The sequence below is a fragment of the Pelmatolapia mariae genome, linkage group LG16_19 (genome assembly GCF_036321145.2).
Source record: "Pelmatolapia mariae isolate MD_Pm_ZW linkage group LG16_19, Pm_UMD_F_2, whole genome shotgun sequence".
NCBI lineage: Eukaryota > Metazoa > Chordata > Actinopteri > Cichliformes > Cichlidae > Pelmatolapia > Pelmatolapia mariae.
The window spans coordinates 68,967,312-68,988,290 of record NC_086241.1 but is presented as its reverse complement, the minus strand read 5'-3'; the positions used below and the strand labels follow the sequence as shown (position 1 = coordinate 68,988,290).

General features: G+C 48.2%; 1 protein-coding gene across 2 annotated transcripts in view; it reads left to right on the top strand.

The window, feature by feature from the left end:
- LOC134644098 (peroxidasin) overlaps positions 1–13,011 on the top strand; it is a 39,257-nt gene extending 26,246 nt beyond the window's left edge. For both annotated transcript variants that reach the window (XM_063496811.1, XM_063496810.1), the window contains 10 exons: positions 606–714; positions 2,070–2,227; positions 3,987–4,993; positions 5,215–5,711; positions 5,796–5,930; positions 6,020–6,228; positions 7,763–7,874; positions 8,463–8,595; positions 8,897–9,010; positions 9,814–13,011. In XM_063496811.1, coding sequence (XP_063352881.1) covers positions 606–714; positions 2,070–2,227; positions 3,987–4,993; positions 5,215–5,711; positions 5,796–5,930; positions 6,020–6,228; positions 7,763–7,874; positions 8,463–8,595; positions 8,897–9,010; positions 9,814–9,939 — 2,600 coding nt within the window. In that variant the 3' untranslated portion in view covers positions 9,940–13,011. The remainder of the gene's footprint in view (positions 1–605; positions 715–2,069; positions 2,228–3,986; positions 4,994–5,214; positions 5,712–5,795; positions 5,931–6,019; positions 6,229–7,762; positions 7,875–8,462; positions 8,596–8,896; positions 9,011–9,813) is intronic.
- The last annotated feature ends 7,968 nt before the right edge of the window (positions 13,012–20,979 follow it).

Genomic DNA, 20,979 nt, shown 5'->3' with positions numbered 1-20,979 from the left:
AAAGGTCTGTGGTGCTGCTCTGTGTGTGTGATCTGCTGCTCGGCCGATGGAGCAGCGCTGTCGGGTCTCTGAGCGTGTTGCTGTTTCCTGCTGAGACTTTTGGAGGTCAGCGCTCTGCAGCCGAACCTTAAACTCCATCAGCTGCTGGATGTTTTTAGTGGCACACGAAGACGAGGGAGCGCGCCAGAAATCACTCCGGCTCAGGAGGGAAGAGCTCACAGGATTTCAGTGAAATAAAGAACACCGGTGAACTGGAGCTGCTTACCGCCGTTACTTAAATGTATGAAAGATGGACACGACTTCCTGTTGGGTTTAGACCGCAGTCTGCCTCACGGCCTTACTCGGATATACCTCCATACTTTTATTTAGTGGCTTTGCTGGAGCAGCTCTGGGTGATTCATTGTTTTTATCTCATAACAGACCTTTGTGCATCACTGTGAAGAGCAGGAGGTGGGCGGGGCTTGTGTTAGGGATGACACCGACCTCTTTATTAGAAACTCTGGTTCTGTTTGATATGCAAACCCAGGCCGGAGCAGAGCTCGTGCACTCTAAACAGATCCTGTATGATTTGTGCTTGCTGATGTTCCACCTGTGTGTCTCTGCAGTGCCCGCCGTCAGCAGGGAGGGCGACACCTTCGTCAGCACGTCCATAGAGCAGGCCATCCGTACTGTGGACAGCGCCATCGAGTCGACGAGGAGGCGTCTCTTTGACGGGTAGGATATGACAAACACGCTGCAGTAGCAGCGATATGAGACTCTGACCCTCACGACGGTCTCGGGGATAAAAACCTGGATGGCTCTGAAGTGTCTCCATTTTCCTACGCCACCACGTGTGTCCCTCTTCCCCGCCACGGCAGCCGAGCCCGATCTTCGTAGCGAGCTCTGCACCGCGTTTGTTTCCAGCACTCGACCTGTTTCAGCGGCGCATTAATATTAATGCGAACGATCTGAGGTTTCAGCTCGGTGCAAGAAATCCACCCGGCTCGTTTCTGTGCTGCAGCCATCATTTAGTTCTGTTTTAACACGAGACAGAAACAATAATCAGATATGAACCACAGTAATACGATCACATGACGTTTAACATGTGATGTTATCAGCTGTGGTTTTTACATCCTGCTGCGTTCGTACTTGGTTCTTGTGCTAACAGCACAACGTGTCCATTTTTATTTGTACCCGTCGACAGGTGATGATGTCACCTCTGTAACGCCCGTGGTCTGAGCGTTTCCATCCTGCTGAGTGATGTGGTTCCTCGGTCTGAGCTCAGGGGGTTTCCAGCTCGCTGTGATGGCGGTAACACCCGAGGCCATCTTTGATCCCGTCACACCACCATCACTTTTTCATTATTGTTATGAAACCGCGTGCATCTGTCTGGGGGAATGCTGATGTAGCGACAGGAAGACAGATTCAATTCAACTTTATTTATATGCCGAATCACCGCAACAGTCGCCTCAAGGTGCTTCATATTGTAAGGTAGACCGTACAATAATACATGCAGAGAAACACCCAACAATCATATGACCCCCTATGAGCACTTTGGTGACAGTGGGAAGGAAAAACTCCCTTTTAACAGGAAGAAACCTCTGACATAACCAGGCTCGGGGAGGGGCGGGGCCATCTGCTGCGCCCGGTTCAGACGTGGACAGATGTGTCGGTTTGATGCTTAAACCTAACTGAGCAGTCTTTCGTAGGTCTTTAAAACGCGGCGGTGTGATCGTGGCGCCTCGCTGAGTTTCAACAGCCCGAGGCTCAGTGCAAGTTTAGAATAGCTGTGAGAGAAAACCACCGAGCTGATGTTTGGGAGGAAGCAGGAATGACAAAGACTGAAATGATGGCGGAGACTCGGCTGCGGAGTGACTCAGACGCTGCTGCGTGTTTAAACTCTCCGACCTGCACTGGAGAAATTCCCGTCTGATTTTCCAGCCCTCGAGCTCTAACGGAAAAACCCCCAAAGACTGGAACGATCTTTCCTCCTGCTTTTGTTTAATCTGTCTTTGTCTCTTACTCCCACACGTCTCTCTGTCTCTGTGATCTGTCATATTTATTGTTCCCTCTCCTCCCTCGCCCTGCAGTCAGCCTCGCACCCCCGGGGAGTTGCTGGCTCTTTTCCGGTATCCGCGGGACCCCTACACCGTGGAGCAGGCGCGGGCCGGAGAGATCTTCGAGCAGACGCTGCTGCTCATCCAGAACCATGTCAACCAGGGTCTCATGGTGGACACCAACGGCACCGGTGAGGCAGATTCAGACTCGACACACTGCTGAAAAACCCTCGTGAACACTGAGCGCGCTCGCCGTGACCCTGCTCGCCGTGACCCTGCTCACGTGACGCCTTTGGCCTCAGAGGCCTGACATTTGTCCGCTGCTCTGTGACATCATTTTTATTCATTTTAATGACTCGAGTTAACCGCTCAGGTTTCCCCAGGACCGCCGTGTTCACCCAGCTCGTTAACTCTAAGCTGATTGGTTTAAAACGCCTGTCAGTAACCATCTCTGCTGTGCTGATATTTTGGGCACATGTGCAGTTTCAGACTTTGCAGAATGAAGCTGCTGTTCAGTAAACAGCTTCCACACAGTTTCCTGAGTGGAGTCTTGTGGTGCCAATAATTTAATTCTGTCTATGAATCTCTCGCTGCTGCGAGCAACACGTGCACGCCTCCATCCGTGCGCCATTTTCTCCTCAGCGCGAGCCAAGGGACGGACACGTGACCACGGCCCGCTGACGAGGAGCCGTAAACACTTTTATTAGTCCTCGGTTGGTCGCAGGGCCTCACCTACGTGGTTTGTGTTCACATTGGGTCAATTATACCTGCGTGTGAGTGGATTTGGATGTTTATGTGCAAAAGCATGTGGGGGGGGTCTGTTTTAGTTTATGGCTCATGAAGCAGTCGTTGTTCTGGGGGGTTAATTTTAACAGCACGAAGGTGAAATGCTGGGTGTGAACAGAGCGCGGTGCACGTGAGCTCTGAGATATAAATGTGAGACGCGATCGAAGCGTTCGCTGTCCGTGCTCGACGAGGCGCAGCTGATCTGCGTTTCACCATCAGAGTGACGGGAAATCTATTTTTTCTTAGTTTTTAAATTAAATTTCTGGCTTTGATTCTCCTGAATCTGCAAATTCTTCTAAAAAGTTTTGTTCATTTTATTGTCATATTGAAATGTGTCAGTGTTTCCCTCATAAATCTGCAGTTTTCTCTTTGCAAGATTTTTATTTTAGTTAATTTAATTTAATTTAATTTTACTTTTTGCCATTTTTTTGCTTCCTGTTTTTGCTTTTACAGTTTTTGAACTTTGGGATATTTTCATCCTTGAAATGATAACAAAGGCTGAGTGTCGTTGACGCCTCATGTGGTGTAAATGTAGTGAGACCGATAGTGACAGTTTTAGGTTCACAGGGAAACGCTGGAACAGCGATGAACAGAACAGAGACGGCGAGTTTGTCTGAACAAACGTTCGGTTTGATTTGAGGTCGACCTCGTCGTGGAGGGAAACACCGACTCCCACATTCTCCTTTTAACTCCCCCGTAAACAAACACGCAGCAGTGATGTGTGGGAACGTTCACACAGGAAGTCTCACCTCACACACGCTTAACACTTGCTGTCATGCATAAATGCAACACTGCACTGCTAACACACCGTAATGTGCCGTGCTCTCATTTCAAAGCATGCTGGGACTTGTTTGTGACGCAGGGCGCCCTGTGGCCTCTGTGGGAGGGGCTCCAGGGTCGAGGCGGCGGCAGGGCCTGATCTTGTGGATTACCTGATGAATGTGAGCAGGTCTCTAACCCGTGGCGTCTCCAGGAGGTCCTGTGGGCTGAAGCTGGGAGTGATAGACTGTATATAAAAAATGGCCGTATCCACCGTGACATCACCATCTTAGTCTTTGGTTTGGGAGGTGTTGGCGTTAACAGAGGGGGCGGGGCCGAGTGTAATAGCCGAGCTGCTATGATTTCTCTGTGATGGACTTCTAAGCGTGTGTTTCCTTTCCGCAGCGTTTCGCTACAACGACCTGGTCTCCCCCCGCTTCCTGGACATGATCGCCAACCTGTCCGGCTGCACGGCCCACCGCCGCATCAACAACTGCTCGGACATCTGTTTCCACCAGAAGTACCGCAGCCACGACGGCACCTGCAACAACCTGCAGCACCCGATGTGGGGCGCCTCGCTCACCGCCTTCGAGCGGCTGCTGAAGTCCGTCTACGATAACGGTTTCAACCTTCCGCGAGGCGCCACCGACCGTGTCCATAACGGCTACAAGCTGCCGCTGCCGAGGCTGGTGTCCACCACCATGATCGGAACGGAGACCATCACCCCCGACGACCGCTACACGCACATGCTGATGCAGTGGGGTCAGTTCCTGGACCACGACCTGGACTCCACGGTGGTGGCTCTGAGCCAGTCCCGGTTCTCCGACGGCGAGCTGTGCGCTCAGGTGTGCACCAACGACCCGCCCTGCTTCCCCATCCAGTTCCCGCCCAACGACCAGCGGCAGCTGCGGAGCGGCGCCCGCTGCATGTTCTTCGTCCGGTCCAGCCCGGTGTGCGGCAGCGGGATGACGTCTCTGCTGATGAACAGCGTTTACCCGAGAGAGCAAATCAACCAGCTGACCTCCTACATCGACGCCTCCAACGTCTACGGCAGCTCGCGGCACGAATCGGAGGAAGTCCGCGACTTGGCGAGCCAGAGGGGTCTCCTGCGGCAGGGCATCATACAGCGGACGGGCAAGCCGCTCCTGCCGTTTGCCAGCGGGCCGCCCACCGAGTGCATGAGGGACGAGAACGAGAGTCCCATTCCGTGCTTCCTCGCCGGAGACCACCGAGCCAACGAGCAGCTGGGTTTGACCGCCATGCACACCGCGTGGTTCAGGGAGCACAACCGCATCGCTACAGAGCTGCTGAGGCTGAACCCCCACTGGGACGGGGACACCATCTACCACGAGGCCCGGAAGATCGTCGGCGCCCAGATGCAGCACATCACCTACAGCCACTGGCTGCCCAAGGTAACGGCTCCGAGCTAACGGCGCCCACGCTGCTCAGCTGATCATCAGGTGAGCTCAGGGTTAGCATGAGTGTGACAGCCTGGGACACGGAGAGAGGGAGGGGCTTCATTCAGCTGTTGCCAATAAAAGTTGTTTAATGTAAAAGTTGCACGAAGCCAATGAAACGCTGCTGTTTCTCTGATGATGTCACAGCTGGCAGACTAACCCTCCTCTTCTCTCAGATCTTAGGCGAGGTGGGCATGAAGATGATGGGGCCGTACGGGGGCTACGACCCCAACGTGAACGCCGGCATCTTCAACGCGTTTGCCACGGCCGCGTTCCGCTTTGGCCACACCCTCATCAACCCGATCCTGTACAGGTTAGACGAGGACTTCCAGCCGATCCCGCAGGGCCACATCTCTCTGCACCGGGCCTTCTTCTCGCCGTTCCGCATCGTGAACGAGGGCGGCATCGACCCGCTGCTTCGCGGGCTCTTCGGCGTCGCCGGTAAAATGCGCGTGACCACACAGCTTCTGAACACCGAGCTGACGGAGCGGTTGTTCTCCATGGCCCACGCCGTGGCTCTGGACCTGGCCGCCATGAATATACAGCGAGGGAGGGATCACGGCATCCCGCCGTATAACGACTACAGGACCTTCTGCAACCTGACGTCCGCTCAGACCATTGACGACCTGAAGAACGAGATTAAGAATCCGTCGGTCAGAGAGAAGCTGCAGAGGTGGGCGTGGCCTCAGACAGGCTCAGTGTGACTCGCCAGAGTTATGTTATGAGCTCAGCGTGTTTCTATTTCCTCGTGTTGCAGGCTGTACGGCACGCCTCTGAACATCGACCTGTTCCCCGCCCTCATGTCTGAAGATCTGGTCCCCGGCAGCAGGCTAGGCCCCACCCTCATGTGCCTCCTCACCACTCAGTTCAAACGCGTGCGTGATGGCGACAGGTAGGTTAACCTTTCAGTACCGAACTGTCACCGAGCGTCGCGTGACCGTAACAGATGAATTGTTTTTTTCTCCTTCCTGCCGTGTTCAGGTTCTGGTATGAGAACCCCGGCGTGTTCACGCCTGCCCAGCTGACCCAGCTGAAGCAGGCGTCCCTCGCCCGGGTGCTGTGCGATAACGGCGACAACATCACGCGCGTACAGCGGGACGTGTTCAGGGTGGCCGAGCTGCCTCACGGCTACGTCAGCTGTGACGACGTCCCTCGGATCGACCTGCGCATGTGGCAGGACTGCTGCGAAGGTAAGAGTCAGCGAACGCCGCATCAGATCGCTCGGTTTATCCTTCAGTTTACTCGACAGCTCAGATCACGGTGACCAGGATACTTTAGCAGAAGTTTGTTGTTTTCAAAACACAAACATTTATTTTAAGCTTGAATAAATTAAACTCCACTGAATAAATCACTGGTTGAATATTAGCATTCGAGTGTATCCCAGATGTGTTGAACAGCTGCAGCAAGCACAGAATAACAAACAGAACAGCCTGCAGATCAGTGAGGGCGAGATAAGCCGCTCGCGTTCAGGCCATTGTTTGGTTTTGGTTGTTTTTCTGATCTTTGCTGTGATAAAGTGGCTCTGTGGTCACAGAGGTCGCTGTCCTAAACTCTGCTTCAACCTTTAAAGTTTATTTTTGGGTCGTAGTGTGAATTTGTTGCACAAATCTGATCCCAGTTTTTTTATTTTATACTGGTGCATGAAAATAAAGCTCCGTTATTAAAAAGAAGCTTTTATTGTGGTTGGAATGATCTCAGTGTTTGATGTAAAGGTTTAGTCAGGAGTTTAATCAAAGGATGGAAACATGTTTTCTTCTTTAAAAAGGAAGCAGACGCTGGTGATGAGTCTGCTCTCTGACTGCACATATTCACTGTATGAGGAGAGAGCAGAAACAATAAACAGAGAATATTATGTGCAGATTTATAACTGTGTGTGTGCTAACAGTGACACGTGTGTGTTCATTTTTATGTGTCGGCACGAGAGAGGAAGTGTTGTTGTTCTCGTCTTCTACAGAACGCAGTCTGTGAATCAGCTGCAGCTGAGATTTCAGCGTTTACATAAAGACGCGGCGCTCGTAAACCCTCCGTCCGTCCGTCCGCTATGACCTGAGTCAGAGCAGCTCTGTGGAGCAGATATGTCCTCAGCCGTCAGGGTTTCCTGTCCCTGATTGTGTGGAGAGACAAAAGATGAAGTGGAACAAAGACCACGCCCAGGCGTCTGCTGTGGACACTCGAAGGGCTGAAGCTTCTGTGATTGGCTCGTTTGTTTTCACCAGGATGCTGTTTGAGAACCAGTCCACAGTCTGAGGAGAGAAGCTGCACCTGCTGACTTCGTGCTGTGACTCTCCTCATAACCATCCACACTGTTGCTTCCAACATCGGTTTGTGTAACTGACATCAGCAGTTTTCCCATTAGAGAAACTGGCCATAGACTGGGCCAAAGCTGCGTCCCTGTGACAGTGGAGAAGGGTTTTTCAGTTTTTTCATCCTCCAGGATGACAAAAGAGGGATGGTTAGAGGGGTCGTGGTCGTCTACCTCACTGGTGAGTCATCTGCATAGCAGAGAGTCTAAAGGAGCAAATACAGTGCAAGATGAAGCACGTCAGAGAAGATTTAAACAAAGTGCTCACGCTAAGATTTGAGGGTACCGTGTGCTCCTGTGGTAGAGTCCAACACTTCAGTCTAAAAGCACTGCAGTCAGGTCATAAACGGTCCTTCTGTCGGCCTCAGCGACTCTGTTTTCTTCTTCTACTGATTTTCAGTGTGTTGTGTTTAACCCACCAGACTGCAGAACCAAGGGCCAGTTCAATGCCCTGTCGTACCACTTCAGGGGACGCCGGTCAGCTGAGCACAGCTACAAAGAGGACAAACCTGCCAGCAGCTCCCAGGAGAACAGGTAACAACACCTGTAAACTTAAACTGCTCCAGCAGCACAAACGTAGTTCAGAGGTCCAGTTCAGGGACTCTGGTTATCCGAGTCCGGCAGACAGCTAGCAGCTACACCTGTCAGCCATAGAGGCCACGCCCCTAATCATGCAATCTTTTAGGAAGTATCCATGGAGACCAACCAGTTTGTGTATCAGGCTGTAAACATGTTTATTTGTGCTGTAAAGTTTGAACATGGCTGACTCACTGCTGCCCCCTGTGGACAGTTTCTGACTTCATGTCAGCGTAATCTTACAGCGTTCCCTCGGTTTTCACCGGAGTCCTGCAGCGTGGGAAGGTCTGGCATCAGTTCGTAGGGCAGAAAATTCTTGTTTTACAGCAAAAATAAAAACACCTGTAGGCCGCAGAAACCTGCGACATACATTTACAGATGTGTGAGTCAGGTGACCTGCGATGTGGCGAGGAATGCTGTCCTGACAATAACTCGATAACAGATATTTGAGGTGTAGAATAAGTAAAAGACTCATTTGTGCATCTTTGTCCTATAAACTAGTTAACTGTTAACATCTTCAGTCATTTGGTTTGTGTGTGTGTGCAGCTCAGTGGAGGAAACCCCTGGCAGTCTGGGAAATGTCTCTGCGACTTCCAGGAAGAGCACTGAGCCCTCCATCAACGACTTCCAGGATTTTGTCTCCGACATGCAGAAGACCATCACCAGCTTACGAAAGCAGGTGTGTCTGCATCCACAGACAGATGTTTGCAGCTGTTCTAACCGTCTTTAAATCCAGATTGTGACGATTCTTCCTGCACAAACTGAGACGTTTGTGATCAAAGTGTCTGAAACTTCTAACCTTCTTAAATACGCTGCCATGTCTCACTGCTCAGAGCACAGTTAATTCCTCAGGACGGGGTCGGCGTGCCGAGGTCGGTGTGCTGGCTCCGCCCTCTGGTCAGCTGCAGATGTCAGTGTGTTTGGGGGAGGTGAGGTGTGTGTTCTGACTTTTAAAATGTGTCGTTCTCGTGTTTCTGCAGATTAAAAGACTTGAAGCCCGTTTGAGCACCACTGACTGCACTGACAGCGAGGGCCGCGAGCGAGCGGACGGCGACCGGTGGAAAAAGGACCCGTGCGCCACGTGTGAATGCAGAGTGAGTGTAGCGGGCGGGGCTGTGGGTTAACGCGTGAACACATCCTCCGTCAGACGCTGTCCCCGTTTAAATGTTTCTGAGAGTCTGGAAGCGTCTCGTCTCTTTGAGCAGCTGTTGGCCGAAGCGTCCTCCTGGCATCACGTTCAGTCTTCATGTCTGTGTTGCTGCTGGCGATGGCGCTCCGATGCCTGACCTTCCCACCTCCTGCAGGCCTGGCTTCCACGCCGCTGTGTTGCCATCTTTTGCTCTCCTCTTCCACACCTCTCTGCAGTCAGAGGGATCTTTGCAATAATTGAGCTTGGCAGGCAGAAGCAGACGAGGAAGACCGTCTGTGGTCGTCATGCACGACGACACAGCAAAACGTTTTTATTCACGGTGTCAGACGGCGTCAGGTGTTTAAACTGTTGTAAGAAGTGAATCCAAGGAGGGTCGTGAGCCTGCGAGCCTCGTCGGGCAGGTCAGCCCCAGGTCAGGTGGTCCTGATGGCAGGAGGCGGAGCGACCGGCTGAGGGTCACATGGTGTCAGTGTTGTTGTCAGACTCACAAGCAAACAAACAGAACCCAAAATCAAACCTGGGTTTGAACGTCAGCTGTGATCATGTCTACCTGCCTAAACGCCCTGGTTTGCAACCGTGTGATTGGCTGTTGAACACGTGACCTAAATGATGTCAGTTCTTATTTAACAGTTTAAGTTTTCTTTCCCGTTTTGGTGTTTTTGGCTTATTTTCTGTCAGTCTCGCCTCAGATCTCAGACGTAACGACGTCATGACTTGTCGCCCTTGTTTTGTTTTCCCGCCCGACAGGACGCCCAGGTGACCTGCTTCGTGGAGTCCTGTCCAGTGACTGAGTGCAAACGGCCCGTCAAGCTAAAAGGCAGCTGCTGCCCGGTGTGCCTCGAGCAGCTGACGGCGGACGCCCGCCGCCCTTAACGACCCTCAGGACCCCGCAAACACGCCCTCTGGCGTCTGAACGTCACACGCTCGCAATCAGACGCATGGAGAGGACATGAGACTCGTGAAATCGCGCGGCTCCACCGCCGCCAGCGACCTCGACAGACCCAACAGCCTCGTCTCAGTTTTTCGTTTTCTTCGACCCGGGGAGAGATTTTATTTTGTTTCCTGTTTGTTGCACCCAGCGGCGCGAGGCTCGCTTTGAAATCCTCCGGCGACGAGCCGCTGTCACTACGTGGATTTGTTTCTGACCCGACGGATGGATGAGCGGACGAGCGGGCGTGAGACGGGCCGGCCTCTCCTTCCTCCCTCCCTGCGCCGAGGCTCCAGAAGAGCCGCGACCAGCCGCCGTTTGCCGTCCTGCGCCTCCCGCTCGACGATAAATCGCAGGACAGGGAAGTAGATGGAAAGGCGGTCGCCATTTTCTTGTCTCACACAATATTCTCAGGTTAGAGATGCCGAAAACTGGTGCTACACCCCGATTTTATCACAGTTTAATCACTAAACCTTCAAAGTATTTTGTTTTATATGCAAAGCAGCCTATATACACTCAGTATGTCCTTAATGCTACATCACAGTTGAGACGACTGTTGTACTTCTATGAGTAGAGTTACTGCATCTTTTAACCCGCGGTGCTTTTTATCATGTTATTCTCTTCTTTTCCCTTTTTGTATAAATTGTTGCATATGAAGAAAATGTGAAGCCCTACAAAAATGTTTGTAATGCAAAAGAAATGTCTACTGATCTCTGCTCGTCGGTCCACTGACGACTCCCTCGCCGTCTGTGCCGGACGCTCGGCCGGCTCTCGCCCCGGCGGCTTTGAAAGAAACCCTGTTTGTACCACTGTGTTCACGTGCTGTGAACTTTATTCCAGTATTTTCCTCAGTATTTTAAAGCCAAAAGTATGATTTATGAGTTTATGTTTGAATGTTGTCCTGGTTCAGTATTCTCACTTTGACCTGCTCTCAGTTGTTGCTCGTGTTTGGGCCGGTGCTTCTGCAGTCGTGGGAAGATTAGCTCAGTAATTACAATGAAACAAATATTTGACTGGATCTGAACAAGTTTTAGCAGAAAGGCTTAAAGCCAAACAAACGATACGTGTCGGTTTATTAAGTAGCTGAAACGTTGCTTACCTGCCAGAAACACTGAATCCGCCACAGTCGTGTGCGCTAATATCAAATATAAACAATTAGATTCTTATCAGGTGTCTAAATGAGGTTAATACAACCTGTTATCATCTAATCCGAAATGCAGAAACAGTGTGAAAAACCGAGTCCACCCTTAATGCTTCCACAGGAGTCAGCAGCAGCGCGGAGCTGCCAATCAGATCCATTGATTAATTATTCATCATCATCATCACCAGCGCCTCTATAAAAGCAGGAGCTTTGTCAGTTTGCAGGTCTGGATCTTCACAGAAGTGGACGTCCTAGAAAATTCACCGTGAGGTCAGACCCAAGAGCTCCGGCTCAAACTCAGCTAGCATGTGAAAGGTTAAAGGTCACGACAAGCAGAAGAAGACAGAACAAGCGTGGGTCGTTTGGAAGGAGAAAGCTGAACAGAGCTCCAGAGGGCAGATGTTTGTCCATCAACCTAACAGCTGGACCGTGAACTCCAAAGATGCTGAAACCTCACAGTGATGAGACCGACTGAGACGGTCACACAGGAAACCGTCACTTCAGTGCTCCTCCATGAATCACAGGGTGGACTCGCATACACCGCGTCTGCATTTTGGCTTTTGTTAACTAACGAATGAATAATGAATTAATGTGTCGCTTATTCCAGGTCGTATTTACCTCATTTTAAAGACTTTATTTTGCCCTGATATGTAAAACAGAGAAACTTTATTATAAATAAAAGCTGCACATTTAAAGGTAACACTGAGAGTCAGTGTGACAAACAGGGAACAGCTGAAATATAACAGAAATGATAGCTAGCTGCTGTCCATAGCAGACTTAGTGTTCTAATAAGTAGCTGAAATATTGCTGCCAGTTTGTGTATTTATGGACAGTTTGGCTAAAAGTTGTTTAGATCCAGTTTAAAAGAATAAAGTGAGAGGTGCTGGGGGGGGGTCACAGCCTGAGGCTCCGCTGGCGCTGACGACACCGTTGGAGGACTGCGAGCAGCTCTGCTCTGCAGCTCTCTCGGTCCAAGGATACGCTTGCATTCCTTTGTCCAGCAGCCCCCCCTCCTCGCTCTTCCAGTTTTTGTACATGCCCCCCCCCCCGTTGGGTGTTTATATAGGTTAGGAATGCTCTGAGATATAGAGGATGACGTCGTGTAGCCGAGCATGTGTGGAGCGCAGGCCTCTGACCCTCATTCCTTCATAATTGAAGCCATATGAGAGAGGAAGTGATGCTGGGGGAGGGGTGCTGTTTGTGAGACCGATTTACCGCCTTTCACACGTACTGTACATACGGACCACTCCTCGTACTCTCCGTGCACTGACTCGCTCCGTGTAACACAATTCCCGATCTCGTCTTCCTGTTTTTCCTCCGATTGTGTCGGAGCGTGTGCGGTTTTCCTTTCCTGTGTTTTCTTCTTCATGTGGTAACATCCTGCGAGCTCTGTCGCTACACACAGAGGGGCTGATCGGTGACAGTGAAGATGTCAGAGCGCCCACAGTCACACTGGTAAACAGTATCACCTCATACTGGACGAACTGTGTTTACAGTGGTGTCTTCTTCTCCTGCAGCACCATGTTACTGTGTGTTTGTGTCCTAATCCTCCTGTTTCTGTCACAGCTACTAGCTTCGGCTCGCATCCCGAGGCTCTGTGAGCTCTTTGCGTTACCCGTCTGTGTGTGTTGATAGATGTGTGTATTTGTGGGTCCCTCTTTTTTTATTTCCCCTTGAAAAGGTTCCCAGTGTCAGTGGAGCGCACTGCCCTGCAGTACTGAACATGCTTTACCTACACTGTCCTAACCAGCGGTCATTGTGGATAACCTAGTGCCTGTCATGACAGTTGTATTGTACCTTTGCCAAAGAATGGTTTGCACTGTAATGTATGCCTCTCAACAGTAATAATAAATAAAAAAGCCACATTTGAATTACAGTCACACATGTTGGTGCCTGTTCTTTGTCAGCTCAGCACGCGAGCTCGATCATCGGCTCATTAATGAGATGACTTTTTTATTTGCTCGTCACAAAATGACTTTTGTTTCACTGAACATGACTCGTCTGATTTAGTGTTCTGGTTTAAAGCAGATACTTGATCAGGTCCAAACTACAGAGCCTAGAAGTTTGCATTGGACTCTAATTACTCTCGAGTTCCTGAACTTCCTGTTTGGTTTGTTAGTTGGTCTGTCAGTAATGACTGGATGGGTCCCATTACAGTTTTAGACCCATCCCTCCCACTTATCCTTGGGGAGGGCTGAAACCTATCCCAGGACGAGACGGGTGCAAAATGTGTCTGCAGACATCGACTATCAATACGGTGAGTCCACCTCTGTCCATACCTGGGAATATTTAGCCTTTTAGGAACTTTTTGAAATTCATCTTGACCATGACTCTGACGTGGAACAGGAACTCTGCAGATCTGTCCTCACATAAACTTCCTGCTGAGGTTAAACTGTCGTCTGCATGTAAAATGAAACCTGTCAGTAGATTTGGGGATGACAGTAGTTAACCTTTTAGTGTAGTATCCACCTGGTCATTTGACATTCATCAGTGCTCTTCACTGTCACTGAGTCACTCTTGTTGGGACATATTGGGGGGGGGGGGGACCCTGCACAGGTTGTCAGTCTCTTTTTGGTGTTATTTGATCCCTGGCTGCTCCATCACTGCTTATTTGCATTTGCCAAAATCTAATCTCAGAATCATCGATGACCATCAGTTTTTAATTTGTCCTTTTCTAACTGCTGAAGTGCATTTCACTCTTTAAAATCAATCTGCTTTTGGAAACTGTGACCAGCAGACAAAACAGGAAGTCTTGGCTCAGATATCTGCTGCTACAGCAGACGCTCCAGAGCAGGCCCAGCAATTCTTTGTCCCAACAGCCACATGAAAAACTGGGACTGTTGTGGAGGGCCGCACCAATAAGCTCATAAGGGGCTGAAAGTGGAGCTGAGCTGAGTTCAGTTTATTGGTGTGGCTCTCCAAATATGAACATCATCTCCCACCCAGGCTCCAGAGTCAACGGCCAATTCATGCAGCAGATGGAAGAGGACGTCTCGGCCCGAACATCTGAACGTCCCTGAAAACTCGTCTGCGGGGTTAAAAGGCCTCGGTCACGCAGACATGCATGTTTCATGCAAACATGGAAACTGCCGCAATCTGCAAACAACCTAAAAACTCACAGGAGCTTTCCTGCTCTTCGCTACCTTCAGGCTCCGGGTCAGTAAATAACCTTCTAACATGTGCTCCACTGTGTCAGGTTAATCAGACCCATCCTTTGCTGCAGTCGCTCACCTCAGCAGGGACACCGCCTACTCTGTGTTGCTAACAGTTGCTCCACCTGTTGCTACCGTTCACCGTGTCACTGACCTTCGGTGATCGCTGGTCGCTCTGGCAGCTCTGTGGATGAGAGCAAATCAGTAACACACCTACGAACATGAAGGCGACAAGACTGAGCACGCTGTGCCTTTAAACATTAGCATGTTAGCACACTAACTGCCAGCTTTTGCCAAGAGCAACAACAGCATCTAAACTACGTGCAGACAAGCAGAAAGCAGCTGTGAGGGATGTTTGCAAGGTGAGTAATATTAGCAGCTTCAGACTGCTGGCCACATGTGGTTTGAAGCAAATGAACTCTGGGAGTTGTCTTGTTGAACTCTACGCCTGGTCTTCCACGCTTCTCCCCACAGACTCGGCTCTGGCAGCGGGACCGGAGTGGACGGAGCCTCTGGAAGGAAAACCGGACCGGGAAATGAGGTTTCCAGCGCTGCACAGATAAAAGAGCCTCCATCTTTTAGCCTGGCAGGAAAACACATTATCGCCCTGACAACAAGGGACCTGGCTCACTTAGAGATCCAAACAGGAATACACACATGGACTGTGTCTGGTTGTTTCCTTATCTGCTGCAGAGTTTAACATGAAAGCCAAAGGTCCAGACTGAGCGATTCAGAGAGGTGGAAAATCTGATTATGTAAGTGTTGTGGGCGGGCTAAATTAGACCAGCATGTCTCTCACACACACTCAGCAACGCAAACGCAGGCCTACAAAATCTAAAGCAACTCTGAGATCTGGATCTCCATCCAGTGTGTGTCAGAGTTTGAGGCAGAGCACTGGGGCTAAATTTCAGGGTTTGGAAAGGACACGAGTCTGCAGCTGCACAGTCCTGGCTACCCGGCGAGCCGCCTGCTTCCCACTCATCACATACTGGAATTTCATTTAGGCAATTGGCTCTCAGCGATGCACCTCTCGCTCGCCAAGGTGGGGGATTCTTTCCCCTCGCTAATGGAACGTCATTCTCATTTCCAGAGCGGGGCGGATGAAAGGCAGAGAAGTGGTGTCCTGCTGAGGGAAAATGGGTTTTGCATCCCAGCACTCAAAGGACTGCGGCGATGGCTTGTGACCCCCGGCGGGTAGGAAATGTCATGAGATGGATTCCTGCAAGCGTTTTTGGCTCTGACACACGAGGCAGAGAGTTTACAGGGCAGGTGTTTGCATAAAGCGGCTGCTGAAATCACAAGAGATGCAGCTAATCGACAGTTTAATGTGCTTCACCGAGTTATTAAGAATTACAGGCGCTTTATTTCATGCAGACGTAATCTTAGTCCTGCTGGAGGCACAGGAGGGGATCTTTTTGAAAGCTCGTGGACTCACAGCTTCCTGTGAGCGTCCTGCCAGAGTCCAGACAAACAAACTGTAAGCAGGTCTGCGCTGATGGACTGCAGCTTCAGTCCAAGCTCAGTGTTTATCTTTTCAACAGCTTTTCAAAAGCTCTACACTCTCAGCTGGGCTCTCGTCTCTCCCCCTGTTTACATGAGTGACCTTCCCATTTCCTGCCTCTATGTCCACTTTATTCTGGTTTATTACTTTTAGGCTATTGATGTCATAATGTCATTAGTTATACCATGTCTTTGTTGGAGTTTGCTTCTGCTGCCTTGAAGTAGATCAAACATTTATTGTTTTACAAAAATACATGAAAATCATCAAGGTACCATGTGTATGAAGTGTAATCAAAAAACTGGAAAATACGTCTATAAAAGTCAAAAACCTGAAACCTGACCATGAGGTGCTGGCCTGTCACAGGAGCATGCTCAGTTAGAGACTGAGGCTACCCATAATGCACCAGTAAACAACAAAGGAAAGCAACCAACCAAAACAATCACTCCCCACATGAATCACTCATCACATCTCTCAGCCTGTGACTGTTCCAACTTCCTGAAAATGAAACTCAAACTGGAGGATCAACGGTTTGACTCACGGGAGGCGGTCGAGCATCCGCCACAGAGAGACGAGTACAAGGATCCACAGCAGGACTGCAGGAAACAGTCCAGAGCTGCCTGAGAAGATCACCTTCAATGTGAGAGTGAACAAATATCCATCAGTTATGTTTTTATGGATGTTTCTTACTGGAGCTTTTGATTACAGCTGGTCATTTTCTTGGAATGGAATTTATTGAAAATATTACAACGGCTGTGGATGAAAAACAGTTTGGAATAGGTGTGTTCATTGATTTACGTAAAGCCTTTGATACGATAGATCATTCTTTACTTTTACAGAAGTGTGAAAGGTATGGTTTAAGAGGTGTTGTACAATTTTGGTTAAATAGTTACTTGAATAATAGGTTCCAATATGTGAGTATTAATAACATGAAATCTAAACTTAGAAAAGTAACTTGTGGAGTTCCGCAAGGATCTGTTTTGGGACCTAAGTTATTTTTACTTTATACAAATGATATTAGTACAGCCAGTGATACTTTAAAATATGTGATGTTTGCTGATGATATAAACTTATTTTGCTCTGGAAAAGACATAAAGAAATTACTGAAAACAGTGGAAACAGAACTCATGAAGTTAAATAGATGGTTTGTATTTAATAAACTATCATTGAATGAAAGTAAAACAAAATTTATGTTATTTGGAGGTAGTAAAAGTAATATTAAAGTAAAATTGAATTTAAATAATGTTGAAATTGAAAGAGTATATGAGACAAAATTTTTAGCAGTAATTATTGATGATAAACTTTGTTGGAAGCCCCACATAGAACATGTGAAACTGAAATGATCCAAGTCTATTTCTATTCTTTATAAAACAAGAGATTTTTTGAATAAGAACTGCCTTTATTTATTGTATACTTCCCTTTGTTTGCCTTATATGATCTACTGTGCAGAAATTTGGGGGAACACATACAAAACATATTTGGATTCAATATTTAAATTGCAAAAAAGAGCTATTAGAATAATAAATAAAGTTGGATATAGGGAGTCCACCAACCAGTTTTTTGTAGGATCATCTATGTTAAAATTCATGGACATTATATATTCTAAAACTTTAGAAATGATATATTGAGTGATGGAAAAGAATGTTCCAATTTGTATTTTAAGTATGTTTCAACTAAGAGATGGAAAATATGATTTGAGGGGGTCTTATAAGTTTGAAATACCTAAAGTGAGAACCAATGTTAAGTATAGATGTGTGTCAGTTTTGGGAGTGAAATTGTGGAATGGACGTAATGATGAACTGAAGATGTGTTTTTCTTTGTTATTCTTCAGGAAGATTTTAAAAATTTGTATTATACAAGGTTATAGAAATTTGGTTTGATAAAAATTTGTGTTTATTTAATTTCTTGATTTATCATTGATTGCTTTTCAAACTGTTATACAACTTATTTATCAATGCTATTTATTTTCTTGGTTAAGGATTTGATTATTTTTTGGGGGGTAAGGGATAAAATAATTATAAGCCACAAGGCTTCAGCCTATTCCTTTTTCAGTTACTGTTTGAGTACTTTTATGTAAAATTATAATCTGTTGTTATTGTTGTTGTTGACTGAAATAAAAATTTCAATTCAAAAAAACAATTTTCTGAGCCCACGTGGAATTATCAGCCAGCTCACACGTGCGAGGACGCGCTGATGTGCAGCGTAGTCTTCCTGCATGCGGCGTGAACCCAGTGGATGAAACTGGTGGTTGGGTTCAGACTCGCGCTGTGATTCTTGTCCTCAGAATTCTAGCTGCAGACGCCATGAGCCGGTCCTATCTGCCCGCCTGACTCGTCTCTGTGGTCACAACAAACTGGACACATCTTTAGGTGCTGGTTCAGAGCCAGGACTGCCTTAGGAGGACAGATTATAATCACGAGCAGATGTTGGAATCTATAGGCTGCATCTGCTGTTTATTGGTTCCTGTGGGAGCCCGTCCCGTAGCCACTTACATGAGTCACTCAGACTCTGTGTACGGGCTTTTTACAGGTTCTAGGTTTAAAACCAAGAACTCATCAGTCAGTGAAGAGAGCAAATCTGCTATGAGCCCCGCAGAAAAGTTCTCATCCTTCCATTTTAATCTCAGGCGATTAAAGCGCTGACAGTTTCTGTACATGTGCTGCAGCGCTGAATGCAGGGTTGGGCAGATTTTACTAAGACTGCATGTAAAGTTCACAAACAAGCTTCACTCTAAAAGCTTGCGTGCTTATCTGCCAGCGTTAACGATGGCGATCCAGAGCGATCGCCATGGGAGACAGTGATGAGGAAATGTTTGCATGCTCAGTGGAAAAGTTGTGGAAGTCTGCAGAGCTTCAGCCTGATGTCCTCAACGTTTCTGTTTGTATCACATCTAATGTGATGTTAGCATCAGCAGCTAACTGCTAACAAAGCATCTTTTCATTCAGCATGATTAATTCCTGTTCTTTGTGTCCAGTGTGCTTTGGACTGGACTCAATTCATTCAGTGATACTCAGAAAACACCAGGCATGTTTGACTCAACTGGAAGCTCATTTATTCCTTCCAGCTGCTCGATGATCTCCAACATGTTTGTGAAACTCATCGTGTCTTTGTCCTGAACACTCGCCTCGAGTGCTTTAAAAAAGTGAAGCAAACACCTCCTTATGTCAGACTGCAGTCTTCCATATTTAGACTCGTGAATCTGAGAGGATGTAGATGCTCACGTTGATAAGTATGGCTGCTTTACACGCACAAAGACTTCAGTTTTATTTATAACTGGTAACAGATGGGACCACCACAAATATGCATCTTGCAGAGAGGCGACGTCAGCAGCAGAAAAGGTAATCCTAACAAGCAACTGCAGGTGTGTTCAGGCATCGTTTCCTCAAATAAAAGTGTCGTCTTAACACTGGAAGCATCGTGCATACATGACATAATGATTCCTGTGCTGATGACAACAGGGGCGTCACAAAGTCTGGATTAAGGCACTGGAGGGGTTGGGATGGCAAAGTTTGACAATGTTATTTATGTACAGTCATAGGCGAAATAATCAGCACCCCTGAAATTGTTCCAGAAAAAGCACCATTACTCCCAGAATATTGTTACAGTTACAAATGTTTTGGTTTACACTTTATTTCTTTTATTTGCATTTGATCAAAAAAACCCCAAAGAACAAAAGTCAAATTTGAAACGTTTCACACAGAACTCCAAAAATGGGCCGGACAAAATTATTGGCATCTTTTCAATATTGTTGGTAAATTGTTTTATGTCAAGCGTATGATGCTCGTTTGAACTCACCTGTGGCAGGAAACAGGTGCTGGCAATGAAGCAATCACACCTGAAGCCAATAGTAGTGTGAGTGTGCTGCACTGAGCACGGAGAACAGAAAGCAGAGCAGAGAACTGTCTGAGGACTTGAGAACAAAAATTGTGGAAAAATATGTTTTTTTAACGTTTGCTTGCTGTTTAGGTTCAGGAACATTTCATCATCTGGTGTAAAAAGATGTCCTTGCAGGCAGTAAACTGCTCATTGGCCCATGATGAGCTGAGAGTGACAGATTTGTCTCTGTTGCACATGCTAAAGCACACGCCAGCACTACCTGCTGAACTCGGACCCACTTTCATCACATCTCCTGCAGACATGAGTGGCTCCAGATGAGCTCCACCACACTGCCCTGCATGTTGAAGATAGATGCTGAAAGGGTTGAAGCCTGTGTGGCGTTGCTGCATTAGTCTGTGTGAAAGTGAAGGCTGGGTTGTTTCTCTTTCCTCCTCAGTCTCTGATTTCATTCTCAGCTTTTGCTCTTTCCAACTTCCAACGTTTAAGTTACACAAATTAGATTTACAGCTGTAACTCGACGCCAAATAGAGTGCTACATATGACCCCCCCTCCCACCAGGGGGACTCTTTCCCCCCTTATGAAAATACCAAACTGCTTTCCCAGGTCTGTAAAGTGTGATTGCCTAAGCAGAGTTTATCCTGTGGCTGAAATACAGACAAACACAGATAAGAGGAGGTTTAATCGTCAGTGTTCTCCAGGTTAGATAAGATCATTTCAGACGTGTGAGTGCTGGGCAGAGTAATGGTTGCTGATAGAGAGCCAAGCATGTGAGGACTGGCCGAGCGCCTCGCTGGCAGATGACCGACTGGCAGATGGGATGACTCGGTGCGTGACCGACTGATCGGCCCGCTGGTTGATTTGCCCGCATTCCTCGGTGGACGCCAGCGGGGTACAGTCTGACCCAGCGTGATAATCCTCTCCTCGCCTCCAGGACCCCCTAATCGGCCCTCCTTCAGGCATAAAATGGGCCAAACACACACTGGAGGAATGTATGTTCACAGGCACACAAACACCGACCGTGACGCCAAAAAGAACCATCTGTCTGCATCTCTTAAAAAAGAAAGATAAATTACCTGTCTGCAGCTTTCTTCACAGAGCCTGGGAGAAAATAAAACTCTAAATCAGCAAAACCACCGAGAGACACTTGGATGTACGAGGAATCAAAACAAATGCATGTTGGTTTTCATCGATGGAGTTCATCTGCGATCGTATCTCTGAGGCCTGTCAGCGCTGACGGGCTGATGTCGGGCGCTCAGTGAGGGGGGGGGCGTCTGCAGCTCAGGGTGTTGCCCCACGGTTGCCTACATGACAGCGTGTTAGCATACAAAGACTTGGACGTATCTCCTGGACCCGCGGC